At 40.9% G+C, this 19481-nt stretch overlaps 2 protein-coding genes across 5 annotated transcripts; one reads left to right on the top strand and one right to left on the bottom strand.

Moving 5' to 3' along the window:
- The first annotated feature begins 2367 nt into the window (after positions 1-2367).
- Positions 2368-7001, top strand: LOC133473312 (zinc finger and SCAN domain-containing protein 2-like). Its single transcript, XM_061764948.1, has 2 exons — positions 2368-2694; positions 5049-7001. Exons 1-2 carry the CDS (start codon positions 2502-2504, stop codon positions 5825-5827), a joined length of 972 nt encoding a protein of 323 aa, XP_061620932.1. The 5' UTR covers positions 2368-2501; the 3' UTR covers positions 5828-7001.
- Positions 7002-10544: 3543 nt separating this feature from the next.
- LOC133473277 (gastrula zinc finger protein XlCGF17.1-like) lies at positions 10545-19378 on the bottom strand. 4 transcript variants are annotated; one of them, XM_061764880.1, is made up of 4 exons: positions 18973-19336; positions 15767-18136; positions 12797-14830; positions 10545-12175 (listed from the first exon to the last, which is right to left on the bottom strand). In XM_061764880.1, exon 4 carries the CDS (start codon positions 12171-12173, stop codon positions 11052-11054), a length of 1122 nt encoding a protein of 373 aa, XP_061620864.1. In that variant the 5' UTR covers positions 12174-12175; positions 12797-14830; positions 15767-18136; positions 18973-19336; the 3' UTR covers positions 10545-11051. The 4 variants fall into 4 exon arrangements, 3 of the variants coding, with proteins under 3 accessions (XP_061620864.1, XP_061620865.1, XP_061620863.1); XR_009787017.1 differs by lacking the exon at positions 10545-12175 and having other exon boundaries at positions 12712-13053; positions 13206-14830; positions 18973-19378; XM_061764881.1 differs by having other exon boundaries at positions 10545-14830.
- Between the last annotated feature and the right edge of the window lie 103 nt (positions 19379-19481).

The following is a 19481-nucleotide window of genomic DNA, read 5'->3' as shown; positions in this document are numbered from 1 at the left end:
CTCACTGTAGTAGTCTCGCCACGCTGCACTATTTGCATATCTGTTGTTGACCAATACTGGCCACTCATGCCAGAGTAGCATCTGCCCCACTTGCACACTGACTGAGGAGTATCTGCACCACTTGCACAATCGACATTGTCCCAGAGTATCCCACTACTAGTCACTTTAAACTGCATACACTCCTTGAAGTCTCGGCACCCTTTGCACATTGGTCATTGCACCGGACTATTGCTATATTAGTCATTCAAACTGCTCTAAGTGCTAGAGGACTCTGCATCTTTTTGCACAATTGTCAAAAAAAAAAAAAAAAAGAAATTGTACTGGCATTACCAGATAACTAGCAACCCTTTATTGCTCAGTGACTGTTTTTCTCAATGTCTCAATGTCAATTGTCTCAAAAGTCCATCCATCCATCCATTTTCTGAGCCGCTTCTCCTCACTAGGGTCGCGGGCGTGGTACACCCTGAACTGGTTGCCAGCCAATCGCAGGCCACATACAAACAAACAACCATTCGCACTCACATGCACACCTACGGGCAATTTAGAGTCTCCAATTCATGCATGTTTTTGGGACATGCCCGGAGAAAAGGCACAGGGAGAACATGCAAACTCCACACAGGCGGGGGCCAGGGATTGAACCCCGCTCCTCAGAACTGTGAGGCTGACGCTCTAACCAGTCGGCCACCGTGCTGCCTGTCTCAAAAGTGTTCTCTGTCAATTGATTGTCTATTGTCGTACTAGAGCGGCTCCAACTACCGGAGACAAATTCCTTGTGTGGTTTTTTTTGGATATACTTGGCAAATAAAGATGATTCTGATTCTGTTTATGATATAAAGGGGGGACGCATGATGGACAACTAGTTAGCGCATCAGCCTCACAGATCAGAGGTTGTGGGTTTGAATCCGGGCTCCGGCCTTCCTGTGTGGAGTTTGCATGTTCTCCCCGTGCTTGTGTGGGTTTTCTCCTGGTGCTGTGGTTTCCTCCCTCATTCCAAAAACATGCATGGCATGTTAATTGATGACTTTCCATGACTGTGAATGGTAGTTTGTCTATGTGCCCTAACGACTGGTCGCCGACCAGTTCACCCTAGACCCCGCCTATCGCCAAAAGTTAGCTGGTATAGGCTCCAGCCCTCAACACTAGTGAGGACGAGCAGTTACAGAGAATGCATGGATGGAATGAATATCTTTTTTTTTTTAATATGAAAGCATAACTCAGGAAAATGTCATCATTGTAGACAAGAAGAAACAATTAAAAAACAAAAACAACGATTGATGTAATACACCTGGCCAGCTCTCGCAGCCTTTATGAAGTCCAAACAAAATGTAAAGTATATGTGCTGCTTTTATTTTGATGTCCATGGCAGAGGGAAGAGGGGAATTTGCCCTTCTAATGATTTGAGATTCGAACAAAGGACGACAAATAGGAGTTATTGGTTTGTGTCATAATGTCAGCGTGCTTTAAAAATATAGAACAAATGATGAACACTGTAGAGATTTTTTTTATGGGAATTTTAATTAAATAGTGTGTAATGTTAAAATGTGTAGTCATTTTAGTGTGATTATATATTTATTAGTTTTTTTATTCCTTAAGTATACATGTAACAACATATTCCATAGTTAAGTAGCTAACCCTTGCTTTATATAAAAAATAATTTATAAATTGATATTTAATTAGGCGGCACGGTGGCCGACTGGTTAGAGCGTCAGCCTCACAGTTCTGAGGACCCGGGTTCAATCCCTGGCCCCGCCTGTGTGGAGTTTGCATGTTCTCCCCGTGCCTGCGTGGGTTTTCTCCGGGCACTCCGGTTTCCTCCCACACCCCAAAAACATGCATTAATCGGAGACTCTAAATTACCCGTAGGCATGACTGTGAGTGCGAATGGTTGTTTGTTTCGATGTGCCCTGCGATTGGCTGGCAACCAGTTCAGGGTGTACCCCGCCTCCTGCCCGATGACAGCTGGGATAGGCTCCAGCGCGCCCGCGACCCTAGTGAGGAGAAGCGGCTCAGAAAATGGATGGATGGATGGATATTTAATTACTAACACAAATGAGGGTAGCATGCTGTTGTAGCTCTTGACAGCCCTTTCAGTTTCTCAGATGGAAAAAGAAAAATTAGAAAAAATAATTGCCCAATGGAATAGAAATACTGCAATTTTTTTTTGCTTAATTTTATATTGATTATAAATGCAACAGATCAGGTGATTAATATATGGGGACATTTATTTATTGGAGTTGTCGTTATTACTGTATGCTGTATAGTGAAGAGTTTAGAAAAAAATAGTCGCTAGACTTGCTCCACACCAGTAGATGGCAGAAATTCTCTTTAACGTTATTTGCCACCAAGCGCCATTAAATGAGAGAAGAAGACGACACAGGGAGGGGGGGAAAGAACCACACTTAGCTTACCTCTCTAGCTACGAACAAAGAGACGCGTTTGTACGCAATAGCTGGCAAAGCAGAGCTCAAAATACCGCGCTTGTAAATTGAAACTGTGTCGAAATGTGTAAAGTTGACATGATAAGAGCGTTGCTGAATGCGCGACTGAGTGCGGCCGTCGAAGAAATCTGTGTTGTGTTTGAAAGAACGGTAGCGGAGTACGAGGAGGAACTTTCTCGGACGAAAGAGGAAAACGAGAGTCAGCGTCAACTACTGGACGCTCTTTTCAAGTCTCGAGATCAAGCACGCCGAACAGGTTTGCCCAATTCTTACTCTCAAATGTTTAGCAGCTACTTTATATTTTTAACAATATATTTTTGTTATACTTTTTTTTTTTTTTTTTTTTTTTAAAGGATCAGAGCAGCATCCGGGTACTATTTGACGTCACGTTTCACCATATTGAGTCATTAAAAACACGTAAGAACAGCCTAAAAATATGGCGGCAACCAAACGGGAGTAATTTTGAATATTGAATTAACTTTATCACTCTTTCTGCCAAGTTTGTCATCAAATACTTGGTTGGTCTTCATCTTGTGTTGCTTCAACATCCGGGGAAGCTTTTAAGGTAGAACGCACTCGGCTGAAGAAACTCCTTGGAAGTTTGCATCAGTTTTCTCGTCTTCTTGTCGTTAAAAAAAAAAAAAAACTTGGCCACGTACACTTGAACAGGCTTTTTTTTTTTTTTTTTTTAATATAAATAAAAAATCCTCCACAAAGACATGTTACAAACACCCTGAAGGGGGAAAAAAATGTTGATTTGTTAATGGTACATTGTTCTGAAATAAATTTAAGGATTGTGTTGAAAGGGACATTTCCTCCAAAAGGAAGCGCATCTATTTTCACATTACCATTAATGCAGCGGCACAAAGTCCCAGCCTGGAGCCCAAAACGGACCAGCATGTATCCCAAAATGTCGAAAAAGTACCCCTTGCGTAGTGCCCGAGATCAGGCAGAACATCTTGCATTAAGGCCCAGCCTGGACCCCAAAACGGACTAGCATGTATCTCAAAATGCAGCGGCACTATGGCCCAGCCTGGAGCCCAAAACGGACCAGCATGGATCCCAAAATGCTCCTTTAAAAAATGGATTCTGATATAGTTGCTAGTAGGGCCTGACCGATTAATTGGACGGCCGATATGAATCCATTTCAAAGTAATCTTAATCGGCCAGAGGTTTAGCGATTAAATTCAGATATATTCTTTATCTTTTATGAGTCTGATTCTGATGCTGATAAATGCTGTTCAATGAGTCACTCAGAATGATGCCCTTTCACCGTTTGTCCACTAGATAGAGCACCATTCAAACCAATAAGCTCCTGAGACGTGACCAATGACATGATTGGCCAGTTGTCACGTGGCCATGCTCAAACACCGCCAGCATTTTCAACCAAAATGACAGATTACGGGATTTACGTTTGTGCTGCGGAATCTCACGGACATGATTTTGTTTTGACAGCAAAGTATTATACTTCTCACACAGAGATGGAGAATAGTATACAACACATGTTCTTAAAGGTGCCATATTTTACCAAACCAACATTTTCTGGTATTTGGGATGTTGTATTGTCTCTATGGTGCCTCAGTAAACATGTGAAATATGAATAAAAATTGTCCACGCATTCCTGAGTTCCAGATGTTTTTCTGCCAAGAGGCCTGAAATCAGGTCATTCGAATGTCTCGAGCTTATCTACATAACTAGTGAAGATCTCCGCCTACCTCTGCGCTCCCGAGCCAGTGCTGTCAACATAATAAACACAAGTGGGTCTTCTACACTGAGGGAATCAATCAGAGGAAAGGGGGCGGGCTTAGCAAAATGTGGACGAAGCGGATACAAAACTGGGTCAAACAGAAGTAGTGGAAGTCTGGACACTCATATGATAAAACCAAGGTGTTTTTTTTTTTTTTATTAAATTGACATTTTTATACTACGTCCATGTTATAGAGTCACGCTGTGGAGGGGACTGGTACCAGAGCCCAAGCTGTGTGTGGAGGCGAGTCCGACTATATCTAGTCGGAAGTTCTCGACCTCACACACCAGCTCTGGGCTCCTCCCCTGCAGAAAGGTGACATTCCACGTCCCTAGAGCCAGCTTCTGTAGCCGGGGATCGGATTGGCAAGGTCCCTGCCTTCGGCCACCGCCCAGCTCACACTGCACCTGACCCCCATGGCCCCTCCCACAGGTGGTGAGACCATGGGAAGCTGAACACATGTCTATCCTTATCTCTAAAAATAAAATCAAATATTCTTCAGAAAGTTCTTCTCATCTCTGTTGTGGAAGGTCGCATATCTGTGTGGCACTTTTAGGTTGTGTTGCTTTCACTCTTTTGTGCAGTTTTAAATTAAAGCCTGGAGACTGTGCCTTTTGACTGGTAAAAGGTTTTAGAACACACCATTTATTTTTTTTTTACAGTTGTTTTTTGTAATGAAAGTCAAGTAGTTCTAGTCCAATGAATAGCTTGAAATGGTACAAACTAAGATAAGTGGTGAACTTAGGCAAGGTTACCCAAAACTGAAAAATAATGTACATTTCACAATTATACAAAAAGGCGCAGCACAACATGAGACTTGACTAACCAAAACTTGGCTGCGTTTGTCTTCTTGTGTCTTGTAGATGTCCGTGAAGATCTTCATTGTGAGCAGCAGCAGCAGCTTGCGTCTCCTCCCATTAAAGAGGAAGAGCAAGAGACTTATGTCACCAAGTTTCCATCCACCTTTATCCCTTTGAAAAGTGAAGGTCAAGGTCAAAGTGAGGAGAACAAAGGGGCGGAACCTCCAAACATTAGCTCAATTCAGTGTTATCAAGTCATGGTAACGGAAGGTGATGGAGACCACTGCGGAGGATCACAAGCAGACAGCCTCTCAATTCGACTGTTAGATAGTGACGACATGGCGTCCCACTCTCCTGACACTGACGATGATGGCCACTCTAAAGGTGACACGGCATGTCACTCTGACGACAAGCAATGGAAATGTTCTCATTGTGACAAAACCTTTACGTATAAGTCGTCATTAAAAAGACACTTAAGTACACACACCGGGGAGAAACCTTTTACCTGTTCAGTTTGTGGTAAAGGGTTCACTCAGAAGGGGCATTTAAGAGCACACATGAGAACACACACTGGAGAGAAACCTTTTGCCTGTTCATTCTGCAACTTAAGTTTCAGTCAACGTTCATCGTTGGGTCCACACATGAGAACACACACTGGAGAGAAACCTTATTCCTGCTCAGTTTGTGGTAAAAGTTTCTCTGTAAGTCTCAATTTGATTAGACACCAAAGAACACACACCGGTGAGAAAGCATTTAGCTGCAGCATGTGCGATGAACAATTTTCTTATAAGTATCAGATGAACAAACACGTGTGTGCCGGTGAGAAGAGCAGTGGTCAATGAAGCTGAAAAATGTAAGTTTCGAAAGTTTGTAACATTGTGCTAACATTGATAAGTGAATATGTGATTTTGAATGAAATAGAAGTTGTCAAAGAGTAAATATAATAAGTGTATAATATATAACAGTAAGTATAGTATAATAAATATACACTTCATTGCGGTTCCCCTTTCGCTCTCCCACTCTTAACGGGGATTTTTGAGCGACCTTTTTTGGGATTGGTAAGGTTTTTGCGGTAATGTGTAGCATTGTGTGCAGGCAAGTCTGAATTTAATAATATAATACCACGCTTTGCCGCAACATGCTGGGCAGCACTGAGCTTTATTGGATGGAGATGTAGCAAAAGAAGAGAACAAGAAGCATAGAAGGATCCCCTACTAAGTAGCGCAAATATATTATGCCTGTATGTAATATACCGGATGGTTTGGGTGAACATTTTAGTGTTAAAATATAAAATGATTTAATTCTCTTGTTGTTTGAGATACTGCTCCGTTTATAAGAGAATAGACGCATGCGTGTACACAAAACACTTCATTCAATAAATACAGTATTTTCTACACATTCTATGATTGCAATTTTTTGTGTTCAAATATATGTTTACATATTCAAAAAGTGTGTTTTAATATGTTTAAAGTGTGTGGGAGCGGTAAAACTAGAGATGTTTGATGCCACATTTTGAGTATTCACTCTTGAATATTATGTAGTATTTTTGATACATCAAATTTCAATTAACACAGTGACGAATAATTGCGAACAAAGACCTTTCTTTCTTTCTTTCTGACGCACATGATGATTCGCTGATGTGTGCCGACTGTCGAGAAGGACCAACAGTGAATTGGAACCTAACTTTATACGTAATGATTGAAATGCTCAAAATGTATGCAGGTGTTTCAATGTACAATAGTGCTGATCAGACCAATGAATCTTGTGAAAATGGACCCAAAAAAAAATTTGTAACAATGAATATAGAATATTTCAAATGTATTATGTCAATGGATTTGGAGGTGTGATGGCCGTAAGAACATTTGAAGAAGGAATTCATTTGGGCGGCCACCTCGTTTTCTGCGGCCCACGGAAGCAAATCATTTACATCAATTTACCTGATTCTTGTGAACATCTGTGCCAAAATTTGAAATTGTCATATGTAATCAATATTAAAAGCATTTTTTATTACCTGAACCCTTTTTTACAATAACTTGAACACGATTTTAACACAATATTATCCAAGCTTCTGATTTCAAAACTAGTTCTCCCTCAATTTATTGTACATGTGTTGGATCTCTCTCTCTCGCCCAACACCTATAAAAATAGACACAAAAGGAAGACGCTGGTTTCTTTTGCTCATGAGGAGGACGTATGAGAGATTGCTCAGCTCCAGTCTCCCATCACGCTCTAAACAATCTCTCCCGTCGCTCCTATATTTATTTGAAATAGGGAGGTATCTAAGTTACAAGACACAACACACTCAGGGGAGGGTTTCAAGGTGACGACATGAGACCAACACCGGCCACGTCCTTGGTCAAGGCGCCCTTCTCTCGGGTGATTCCTGCTGAGTCATCTTGAAGGCGAGACATCTTCCTTTCTCTCACGGTCAGCAAGCAACCATCAAAATCGTCCATAATACTAATGCAAGCTAAGCAAATAAATGATAACTTCTACAATATATTTAACATGTAATACTATGATGAGGCGATGAAACATTTCACAGGCCACAGATTTCACAACTTGGCCCTTCAACAAAAAAAAATCTGGCAGCTATACCTTGCCGCCACCTCCCCACCGTGTGATTTTACAACGTTATCATTCTGTTTTAAAGGACAGCTGGTGGGGAAAAAAAAAGATGTATTCTTCGGAAGAGGTCATTTTTTTATATATTTTTTTCTGCTATAGAATCACAAAATGATATGTGTAGTTAGGTTTTAACAAACAAGGGACTCGCCCTTTGCTCGGTAAAATGTCTTATTCGGTGCGCCAGCAAGTGCAAAGCACAGGATGGAATGAAACAAAATTTTGATCCCTCAGGCGGCACTGCATCAAAAACCGACATCAATGTGTAAGGATACCACCACATGGGCTCAGGAACACTTCAGAAAACCAATGTCAGTAAATACAGTTTGGCGCTACATCCGAAAGTGCAACTTGAAACTCTACTATTCAAAGGAAAAGCCATTTATCAACAACACCCAGAAACGCTGCCGGCTTCTCTGGGCCCGAGCTCATCTAAGATGGACTGAGGTAGTCCACATTTAAAATTGTTTTTGGAAATTGTGGACGTCGTGTCCTCCTGGCTAAAGAGGAAAAGAACCCTCCGGACTCATGGACGCAAAGTTCAAAAGGGGCTGTGTTAGTCCCAATGGCATGGGTAACTTACACATCTGTGAAGGCACCATTAATGCTGAAAGGTACATACAGGTTTATGAGAAACATATGCTGCCATCCAAGCAACGTCTTTTTCCTGGACGATCCTGCTTATTTCAGCAAGACAATGCCAAACCACATTCTGCACGTTACAACAGTGTGGCTTCGTAGTAGAAGAGTGCGGGTACTAGAAGAAATTAAAATGCGTGACGCATTATGAAGCGTATAATACGACAAAGGAGACCCCGGACCGTTGAACGGCTGAAGCTGTACATCAAGCAAGAATGGGAAAGAATTCCACCTACAAAGCTTCAACAATTAGTGTCCTCAGTTCCCAAACGTTTATTGAATGTTGTTAAAAGAAAAGGTGATGTAACACAGTTGTAAACATGACCCTGTCCCAGCTTTTTTGGAATATGTTGCAGCCATAAAATTCTAAGTTAATGATTATTTGCTAAAAACAATCAAGTTTATCAGTTTGAACATTAAATATCTTGCCTTTGTAGTGTATTCAATTAAATATAGATTTGAACATGATTTGCAAATCATTGTATTCTGTTTTTATTTATGTTTAACACAACGTCCCAACTTCATTGGAATTGGGGTTGGACATTTTCCAAAGATTCAACACGTGGGCGACGTGAAATGGAAATGGAAATAAAAATGCTGATCGTGGTAAAAATTAACGGGAAACTAATATCAAAATTTGAGGGAAGTGAAATGCAAAACAAACAAAAAATGGTTGTGGTCAATTGTTTTATGCAGTGGTTGACACAGTTGTGCAGTCACACAAAAGAGGAGAGCGTCTTACAATGTTTGCCAAGTATCGATCTGCGTCAATATTAGAGATGGGTCATTCCAGAATGGGAGAACATTTTCACATAAATGCACTTGTGTAAATTATAGTTCTCCTGAGACAAAATGGACAAAAACTGAACAAAAACATGTATCAACAACAGTACAAACCGTCAGAGTCGCAAGAAACTTGACTTTGCCAAACCACGTGTTTGTCTTCTTGTGTCCTGCAGATGTCAGTAATGAGCTTCTTGATCGCAGGAACCAGCGCTATTGGATATTAAAAAGCCTCGCTCCTTTTCAAGATTGAAGATGAAGGCAAAGGTCAGAGTGAGGAGAGCGAAAGGGAAAATTATCCGCTCAGATGTGGCCTGCAAGGTCCACCTCTGAATGAACGCAGAGCGTAACTGCTTTATTAGATACCATGAAGCACAGTCCTGATGTTATAATGATGATGTCATAATTAAAGGCAAGATTTGAATGTAGGTTCACGTCAAAACTCGCCCCCGCCCTCTTCGTGACTGTGTCTAAGTAAATACTCCAGCTCACTAAACTTGGAAGAAAAAAATCCAGGAAGGGAACGGTCCGTTGCACTCGCCTGACCGCTTCAGAATGCACCTCGGCCGCGAGCATGCGGTATTACCGTACAAACATGAAATGTCATAGGTTTCATGTTGTATTTTTTGGAATGTTCAATCAATTAAAATATAAGAGAGGTCATCAACTTACCTGACGACCCGGTGAGAACAGTGACATCGGCGTCAGTGGTTTTCCAAGTCAGCCATGCAACTGTCTGGACACCACCGATATTTATGTTTACCCTTGTTTTGCCTCGGGATCTGTCCATTTCCTTCTTTTTCACTTTTGTTGCTAACCAGAGTTAAATAATCTGGCCAAGAAACTAGAATAGGTTTATTTGAAATAAACTGCTGTCTCCCCGCGAGGCTCTGTATGTGGCAGGTTGAGTGCGTTGTTTTGCACGAGAAATAATTGACATCTCTTCGGTCGTGCCTCCTGTCTCTATGCAGTCCTTGATTGGCTATTCACTATTCACACTTCAACGGCCCTGGTCTTCGCATCGGGGCTTTGGACCTCGGATTCTGACATCTCCCTGTGCGTGGATGTTTCACAATAATGAATGGCTCACTCCGTCTATAGACATGTTCTAAACATGGGGAAAAGGAATATAAGAAAGTTTTTAAAAAAAAGACTATTTAACTAAGTGCTTTGACAAAAGAAAATCATGTTAAAAACAACAAATTGAGAGTTCAGTCTATCGCGTTGATATTTTTGGGGAAGCCCGTAGCAGCACAAATGCCATGTTTTGTTTTATTTAACCCATCCATTATACGTGGGAATTTGACATATCTGCCCATCCTGCGTAACATTGCTTTTAAAATTTGGGACAGCACTCTCAAAAAAGCTGCTCCGGGAGAGGCCAACACCAATTGTCGCAGTGCACTGAAATTACCCATTAGGTCATTCAGAAGCGCCACAATTGCTAAATAGATACATTCTAATCCTGTTGATTTATATAATGACAACTTTATTTGCAGAACTTCAGTGGGTACAAATGGACATGATATCAGGTCAATGATCAGGACAAAATACTGAACAACTGTACAACATACAACTGTTGACATATAAACACAAAAAAAATTACCTCATTCCGCTTGCCAAGGAAGCTAATTTAAAATTCAAGGCTTCTGTTCTGTTTCTTTCTTGAGCTGTGGTGAAATTGAGGTCTTTTGTGTGAATGTGTCAGTTGTCATGAAGTCCTTCTTTCCAAAGGTTCAGAGGGAACTCGTTTCTCCGAGCACCTCTCAGTCCAATTTTCTGACATCACTTTGTAACTGAAAGAGTGTGTGTCATTTTAAAAGGTGTCTAAAGTGTGTGTGTTTATGTATTTAAACAATCCCAAATATACACTGAAACATGGGGAAAGATTGAACAGGCAAAAGGTTTCTCTCCAGTGTGTAGTCTTGTGCATTGTTCCAAAGGTACCGTCTGTGTGACTCTTCTACCCCAAACTGAGCAGTTAAAAGATTTCTGTCCACTGTCTGGTCTTATGTTGGTTCAAATATGACCTATAAGGGAATCTAGTATAACAAACTGAACAGGCACAAGTTTTTCCGCCCGTGTGTGTGTCATTGTGTGTATTTTTAAAGATCCCCTTCTAGAATAGCGTTTATCACACAATGGACAGGCAAAAGGTTTCTCACCAGTGTGTATTCTTGTGTGTGTTACTAAATGTCCCTTTACGGTAAATCTTTTACCACACACTGAGCAGGAATAGGGTTTCTCACCAGTGTGGGTTCTTGTGTGTAATTTTAACTGCCATGGTCGATTAAATCTTTTGCCACAAACTGAGCAGGCAAAAGGTTTCTCTCCAGTGTGTGTTCTTGTGTGTGAAGTCAAACTTCCCTTATGAGTGAATGTTTTATTGCATACTGAGCAGGCAAAAGGTTTCTCTCCGTTGTGCGCTCTTGTGTGTATAATCAAATCTGAGCTTGTCCTGGAACTTTTATTGCTGGCTGACCTGGCAAAAGCTTTCCCTCCAGTGTGTGTTCTTATGTGTCTGTTCAAATATCGGTTCTCAGCTAATCTTTGACCACAAATTGAGCAGGTAAAAGGTTTTTCTCCAGTGTGTGTTCTTGCGTGACTTATTAAACTATGTTTTACAGAGAACCTTTTACCGCAATCTGAACAGCTGAAAGTCTTCTCTCCTCTATGACTTCTCATGTGAACTTTCATATTCCACTTTGAACTAAATGTTTTCCCACAATGCGAGCATTTCTCATCTGTGTGGTCAGTGTAATTTGTCATATCATCTTCATCATCAGCAGTGTCAGTGTCAGAAGAGTGTGACGTTATGTCATCAAACTCAGACTGTGGCGCTAAGACGCTATCTGCTTGTGATCCTCCACAGTGGTCTGCATCGCCTTCAGTTTTCATGTATTGACTTGAACTGCTGCTTGGAAGCTCCGCCCCTCTGTTCTCCTCACTTTTACTGGGATGAAGCAGTGACCAGTGACCTTGGTCTTCATTATCTTCACTCTTCATAACAACTCCAATCAATGGAAACTTGGTGATATCAACCTCCTGCTCTTCCTCTTTAATGTTGTGGATCTCCTCCTCCTCTTTAGTATCAGGGGGCTCTTGCTCCTGCTGCTCAGGACAAAGATATTCGTCATTCATGTCTGCAGGAAACGAGAAGAAAAGCACTTCTGTCAAGTGTCCTTTTGTGTCTTTATTTAGACAGGTAATTGGAAGTGGCAAAGCTTGTTCTAGCGCACGGATTCAGCGGCGAGTATGAAAGGAGATGACGTCGACTGATGCGAGTTGTCACTTTTGCCCAAAGCTAGTGGTGCTAGCTTGGCTAATAATAACTACCAGTGACCGAGGTCATAAGCAAAACACTGTTTGCAAGATATTCCATTCCCAAAGAGGCCACTAAAAGCACAAAAGGCAGGAGTGAAACTCAAACTCAGGCTAATGAGTAAAGGAGATGTTCATGGCACTGTTACAACAACAATAGGACTTCAGATGTTTGTGAAGGTGATTGACATTGTGGACTCAAACTCGATGCGTTATCAAAGGAGCTTCAGGAGGAAAGAAAACAAGGCTGCAATACGCACAAATAATTTTTACTATATTTGAAAAAATAAATGTACTTAATGATTCAAATAAAATGCATTGCACAAAAGTAAAAACAAAATACAAAAGTACCTACATAAATGTTTGAAAACAGTTTATTGTACTTTATTGTACTTAAAAGTTAAATACAACTGAACTGTACTTAACAAATACAGTGTACTTACTGTATTATGATCAAATTGAATCCAGTGTGAAATTATGCAGTTTGACCATTTGTTTCTTCATCCACCACTAGAGTGAGCCCGCATAGCGCAAATGGTCCATCCATCCATGCATTTTCTGAGCCGCTGATCCTCACAAGTTCCCGCATCTGCCCCTTGGGTGTTGGGATGTAACCTGGAGGGCATCAACCCTCTCCTGACATCTTTCAGACCTATGGTGCGTCTACCTCGCCATCCATCTATTTTCTGAGCCGCTTCTCCTTACAAGGGGATTAAAATCGGAAATTGAATATTTGTTTTCCCAATTCTGGATTGACCGAATTGGGAAATAAGTCAAAAGCACTCAACTAACACGGGAATACATCTAGAAAGCGGTTATTCAAAAAAAGTGATCGTAAATAAGTATACAAACCTGCTCCGTGTGACACAACTCGAGGCTTTTTGAAAACGGCGTCCGTTTGACGTTGTCGCCCGCGGTCCTCGTCTGTTCCATAAATGCCCTCCACGTACTCTTCCTTCACACTTTTTGCACACATTTTGCACGATAATCTCATCGCTTTACACGCACACTTGATCTCTACTTGGCAATGTGTGGCGTTAGCAGCTAGCAAGCTAAGCTAAACGAAGCTAAGATAGCTTACTTCAGTGTGCAGCGTTTACACGAAGATTTAATTATGTTTTACTTCAGTAAAGTCGTGATGGGGTCCTGCGTCGACGCTCCAGTACGTGCACCAATAATTATAGAAACGCGTGTGGTTGGCCAAACCGTAAGTACTGCTGTAGTGTAAATAAGTTTGTTTTTTTAAACCAATCTTATTTAACAACTTGGCAAAGCCTACAATTATTTGCGATACCTTCAACAAAATGGACAAATATATATAAACAACAAAATACGAGGATAACCAAAAACAAATTGAAAGCATGACATCGGTCAGAAAATAAAATAAAATTAATAAATAGAAAATAAATATAGGAGCACAATTTCAAGGTTTTGAGACTTGCTTTTAGCAACACATACTTAGCTCAAAGACAGTACATTTAATAATTTAAAAAAATATATCGACTCTTTTTTTTTTTGCCATAACCAGCACGCAGCATCCGACTCATCTGCGAAGCAACTTTTCATGATGCGTCAAACGCAACTCGGAAAAAAAGCGTGTTATGAGATATTAAAAAGGTGCCTCGGCAACATGCATGCATGACGTGTTAATTCACTCGTCGTAGACATACCAATAGGACATAGTTGCTTGATGATCAATTGACATAATGCAGGAACACTGCCCTTATAATTATAGGTTAACTCATGGGCGTTGCTAGGATTGATCGATTGAGGCGAGTGGCTTTAGCCCCCCCCCAAAAAAATTATTTGTCGAAGGGGGTGCTTGATTGCACTTTTCCATCCCGGGAAACGAAATAGTCGACGGGGTGAGGTGGAGGGTTGCGGATGGAATTTATCAATCCGTGAAAAACGGTTTTGCGTGCGCGGTACGCTTCATCGTATATTGTGTGGCTGGTACTAAATCGTTTAGGGGGGGCTTGAGATTGCTTTTAGGGGTGCTAAGACACTAAAACTTGGGCCTAACTACATAACACTAAATACTTTTCAGGGGGCTAGACAACATTTTCATAGACGTAGCGACGCCACTGGGTTAACGTCCTGGACTAAGCAGCTCCGCCCACATAGACGTACGATCCATATGAGTTTACAACCCCCCTGTTCAAATGGCAGGTGTTTGTGATGGGAAAAAAATTAAAATAAAATAAAAAATGAGACCAACATCTATGTTTGAAAAAACCTTTCTCCACATTTCATGTAACCTGTACAATTTACTGTAATTAAAAACAAATTGAAATCTTTTCAGGGGAAAAAAAAAATCCAAAAATGTACAACAACCTGGTTACATCAATAGGCACACCCTTAAAGTAATACTTTATTGCAGCTCATTTGGCTTTTGTCACGGCATATTTTGTTTGGGCAGTATTTGCCCACTCTTCTTTGCAAAAATGCTCCACATTTGTCCGACTGCAAGGGATCGCCTGTAGAATAAATAGAATAGATTAGAATAGATTCAATATATAGATTAGAGCGGTAGACTGATCTAAAATATGAATGCAAAACTGTTGTTTTGGCCCCCATTTTTCATGAGCTGAACTTAAGATGTAAGACTATGTACACAAAAGCCCTATTTGTGTACATTAGCACTTTGTCATAGTTGAGCTAATCCATCCACAACACAGGTGTGGCATACACATACCATACAACATTTATATAATCCCAAAATAGGTCATTTTGTATCCCGATAACAATATATATCCAGATATAATATTTTTCCTTAGAATGACATGGAATGGGAATTTTCTATTAAACTTTCTCTGTTTATTTATTTAAAAAAAAAAAAAAATATATATATATATATATATTAATTATATTGACACAATAATGAATAAAAGACTAATAAAAAGTAACTACACCACAAAAAAACTGGATTAATGAATGCTACTTAATATATCTTTTTTATTTTTTTTTTTTTTTTTTAACAAAAATACAAAGTGTTTCAAGTACAGTAAATAAGCCTGACATAATAGCCATTGAAGAAACTTGGCTAAAGCCCCATTTCAACGTTTCTGTTCATCAGCAACGTGCACTGAGATTCATGGGCCGGTGACGCACCGACAATCACATTTACAAAATTAGGAGCCAAACGGAGTTGCGTATTGGGCATTAAATTGGCAGCCAGATATTAAAAACTGGTAGAGGAAGAAAATATTTATATATGAGCATTCTTTCCACACACATTTCTAGCAGTTTAGGGTGCGCACAATAGCCAAAGCAATTTTTTTTTCTTATTCGGTAGGCAACTCATTAAATCCCTAAGCGGTGTGCAAAATATGAATTTGAAGCAAGGCCTTTGATTTCAAAATCCATTTTTGTGTTCGATTTTGGGTCAAATCAAAGTATGTTTATTGTCTTACCTCACATGTAGATGAAGTCCACGCGCCTCTCCATCTGAACAAAACTCTCCGTTACTTTATTGTAAAAGTCCTCCTTTCGTTCTTTGAGCTTCAAAAGTCTCTTCTTCTCAACCGAGACTATTGCAAGTGCAGAAAGATTTCCTCGATCGGTCCTATTCTGGAAGAATAGTTTGAGTCTTTTCAATGCCGAGGTTGAGCTTTCCACTGACAATGTTGTAGCTGGCACAGTGAGCGCAAGCTGAAGTAATTTGGTAGCCTCCGGTACGGTCTGAATCAAATCCTTTTCTGTCAAAAAGCTGAGAAGCTGCCCGGGAGTTTTGCATTCGTTCCTCACTATATGTGAGCTGTACAGTCCGATGAGATCGGCCTTTAGTCTCACAAAATCAAAGAACCTGGCATAGTTCAATAGGCTCTGCAGTTTGGCGTCCTCAAAATGTCGGGACATTTTTGAAAATTTGGAGCAATCAACTAAGCCGAAGAATGCAAGCTGGTCAAAATGACCAAATCTACTTCGCATTTGAAAAGTGACATTGTCTAGAATGTTATAATATATTTGTTTCCTCTCCTCTCTGACTGAGCGTTTACCTGTTGGACTTTCACTGTCTGCCAGGCCCAGCGTGGCACATTTCTGCTCAAATCGCTCGTAGAAAGTGTGAAACTCAAGGCTCATGTGTTCAAATACTTCCATTGTGTCCTGGATTCGCGCACAACAATGTCCCATGTCCATCACTTTGTTTTCAAGCGCACTTACAAGTGCATCGATTTCATCAAAAATACCCTCGGAAACCATAATTAAAAAGCATGTCGAGGCTTTTGATAGCCATTGATCATATCCAGAAGCCATCATTAGAGTGTCATTATCCCAGCTGTCAGGATTTTCACTCATGATGCGGAATACAGCACGCACATCAGCTTGATACATGCTAATCGCTCGTAACAGTCTGGAATTGGAGCTCCACCGCGTGGGCGCCGCCCTCGGTAAACGCCGCTTCACAACGTCATCCAGTAAACTGCTGCGCTTTGTGGACTGACTAAAAAATGTCCCAAGTCCCGCCAGGGTTTTAAAGAACGCTCTACACACAGGCATCCATTTTGCTGAATGCAACAACACCAGATTGAGGTTGTGCGCCCAACAGTGGGTCAACATAGCTTCGGGTACCTTTTCTTTGATTTTCTCCTTCACCGGATTCAGCTCTGATGACATCACAGCAGCCCCGTCGTAAGACTGAGCGACAAGCTTTTCGACACAGTCGTATTTATCTAACACCCCTAAGACATATTCAGCTATAGTAGGAACTCGTCTGTCATCACTCACATCATCCAACCCCAAAAGCGCCTCCTTCACTTTACAGGCGACATCACTTTGAGTCACATAGCGCACAATGACAGAAATGTGCGCTTTGTTTGAGACGTCCGTTGTCTCGTCTACTTGTACGGCCACAAAAGGTGCCGCATTAATCTCCTTTTTAATATCATTTCTGATGACATCAGCTACTGCTTCAATTAAATCATTCTCTATTCTCTTTGACAAGGCAGAAAACAAAGCAGATGTCTCCAAAAGTCTTGCTAATTTTGCATCTTTCTCAGCAAAAGCATGTAAAAGTTCCACGTAGTTGCCATGATTAGAACAGCTTGCATTTTCATCGTTACTGTGAAATGTCAGATCCTGTTCAGCAAAGAAGCAGGTTATAGCGATAAGATATTTTAAAACCTCTCGATTTTCTTTTACTTTAGCATTGTGGATGCTAGCATTAAGTCTCTGCTGCTCATCCAGAGCCAAATCTATCCTCGTTGTCCCGAACGTTTTCAAAGCAATTTGGCTTTGAATGTGGGAAGTAGATCTTTCGTGTTTGGTGAGGCTTCTTGGTAAGTTTTTCATGTCACAATATCCAATTTTTGTCCACACATTTTCACAGGTGGAGAACAGCAAGCAGGGGAAACAGAAAAGTCGGTTTCTGACAGGGCAGCCACACAGCCAGTCCTTACGGTTGTACCACTCGGCTTGAAACGAGCGGGTTACTTTCGGACCTGTGGTTTGAAGCAGATCTTTAAGCTCTGGGGTCGGTCTACCTTTGTGAATTAGATTCCATTTCGATTGGTAGTCCAGTTTTGCGAAATTGTACTTGTTGACACCAGTCAAAGGAGACGTGGGGATTTCAGCCACTCGCTCTTCTTCTTCTAGACAGGGGGCCTGTGGCTCCTCCCCCTCCTTTACTTCTTCTTTAAAGCGAGGGAGCTCCAGCGTCACTTCTTCTTTAACATGGGTGGGCTGTGGCTCATCTTCGTCTTTGATGCGGGGGGGCTCTGGCTCCTGCTGTTCCGCCTTGGAGCTCCACTCCTGCTGCTCAGGATAGAGGTCAGGACTCACAACTGCAGGACACGAGAAGAGAAAGTCAAACTTTGACCAATCAAGCTTCACGTTGTGACTTTGATGCAATATATTATGTTTATGAGTAATGTATAAAATTTGACATATACGAGGTTAAAGATTCCAATTTCTGTTCATTTTAAGGCTGCAACTAATGATTATTGTAATACTATTTTTTAATGAATCAACAATCTGCTAAATAAAAACATTTTCCCCATCCCGTTATAAAAAGAAACAGGACATTATTTCAAATTGACAATGCACAAACATGAATTGATTATGATTCAGTTACTGGTTAACATGTCAGAAAATAGGCCTGAAAGGTAAATAACTTAACTCCGACGCACCACGTGACCATTTGGGGACGACACAACGAACACTTAAAAGCGATAGCTAGAACGCAAACAATATACAATACAAAACATTTTTTTTAAAAGCACATCACCATATCCATATGTTTAAATGAGCGTATACATCTCAGCAGCAGCAACAATCATTTTGTTTTGTTTTTCAAATGTCTGCTATGTCAAACTGTTATTTTAAAGGGAGCATATACAATAGTTTTCTTTAACATCCTTCCCACATACTAACATCAATTCAAATGAATAAAAACAAATGATTTGCCATCCATGATTCCACTGTTTTTGCTGATGTTTTTTTTCCGCTTCGGTATTGTTTCAGTATTGGTGTTGCGATGCAGAATTTTGTACAGGTTCTGAATAGTTTCAAGCTTTCCGTATCCTGATAGTGTGGTCTTGACAAATCAGGACGAAGGGGGGACACAGAAATATTGTGACGAGTAGAAAGTCGTTACTAAGCGAGTAAGAGTTAAACAAACCTGCTCTGTGCAACACAACGCGAGGATTCTTGAAAACAGCTTCCAGGAGTTGAAGCTGTCGCTCCTTCTCCTCTTTTGTTCGACAAAGTTTCTCCTCGTACTCCTCTTCTTTCACGCTATTTTCACACATTTTCACACCATAATCGCCACACTTTGCACTCGACTTGGTCTTGCTTGTCGGTACATCGAAAACAGACGTGTCTCCGTTAGCGGCTAGTCAGCTAAGGGAAGCTAGCCGGAGAATCTTCAACGTGCACCCGAAGCGAGTTTATGCGGTCACCAAGGTGTTTTACTGCGGTAAAGTGGTGACGTGCGTACTGTGTCGAGGCTTCAGTACGGTCAGTACTAAATCGAGAATAATTGTTTCGTGAGTACAGAAGTAGCGTAGCAGAGGAAGTCGAGCGTGAAACAAAAAAAAAAGGATTGCAGCGGAAGTCTTTGTTCCACGTCGGATAATTCTTAGAGACGGACGTTTCCGCCCTACGGAGCTCAGTTACTGGTTGCAGTCG

This window comes from Phyllopteryx taeniolatus, unplaced genomic scaffold (assembly GCF_024500385.1).
Source record: "Phyllopteryx taeniolatus isolate TA_2022b unplaced genomic scaffold, UOR_Ptae_1.2 contig_24, whole genome shotgun sequence".
NCBI classification, from domain to species: domain Eukaryota; kingdom Metazoa; phylum Chordata; class Actinopteri; order Syngnathiformes; family Syngnathidae; genus Phyllopteryx; species Phyllopteryx taeniolatus.
The sequence above is the reverse complement of the archived record's forward strand: the minus strand, read 5'-3'. Positions and strand labels throughout refer to the sequence as shown.

What these genes read in the sequence shown, in the direction of transcription:
- LOC133473312 (XM_061764948.1), top strand. Translation starts at nt 2,502, where the DNA reads ATGTGTAAAGTTGACATGATAAGAGCGTTGCTGAATGCGCGACTGAGT. An exon ending in AGATCAAGCACGCCGAACAG is followed by an intron (nt 2,695 to 5,048) that starts GTTTGCCCAATT and finishes TGTGTCTTGTAG; the next exon opens with ATGTCCGTGAAGATCTTCAT.
- LOC133473277 (XM_061764879.1), bottom strand. Translation starts at nt 19,102, where the DNA reads ATGTGTGAAAATAGCGTGAAAGAAGAGGAGTACGAGGAGAAACTTTGT. An exon ending in CGTTGTGTTGCACAGAGCAG is followed by an intron (nt 18,137 to 18,972) that starts GTTTGTTTAACT and finishes CGTGTCCTGCAG; the next exon opens with TTGTGAGTCCTGACCTCTAT.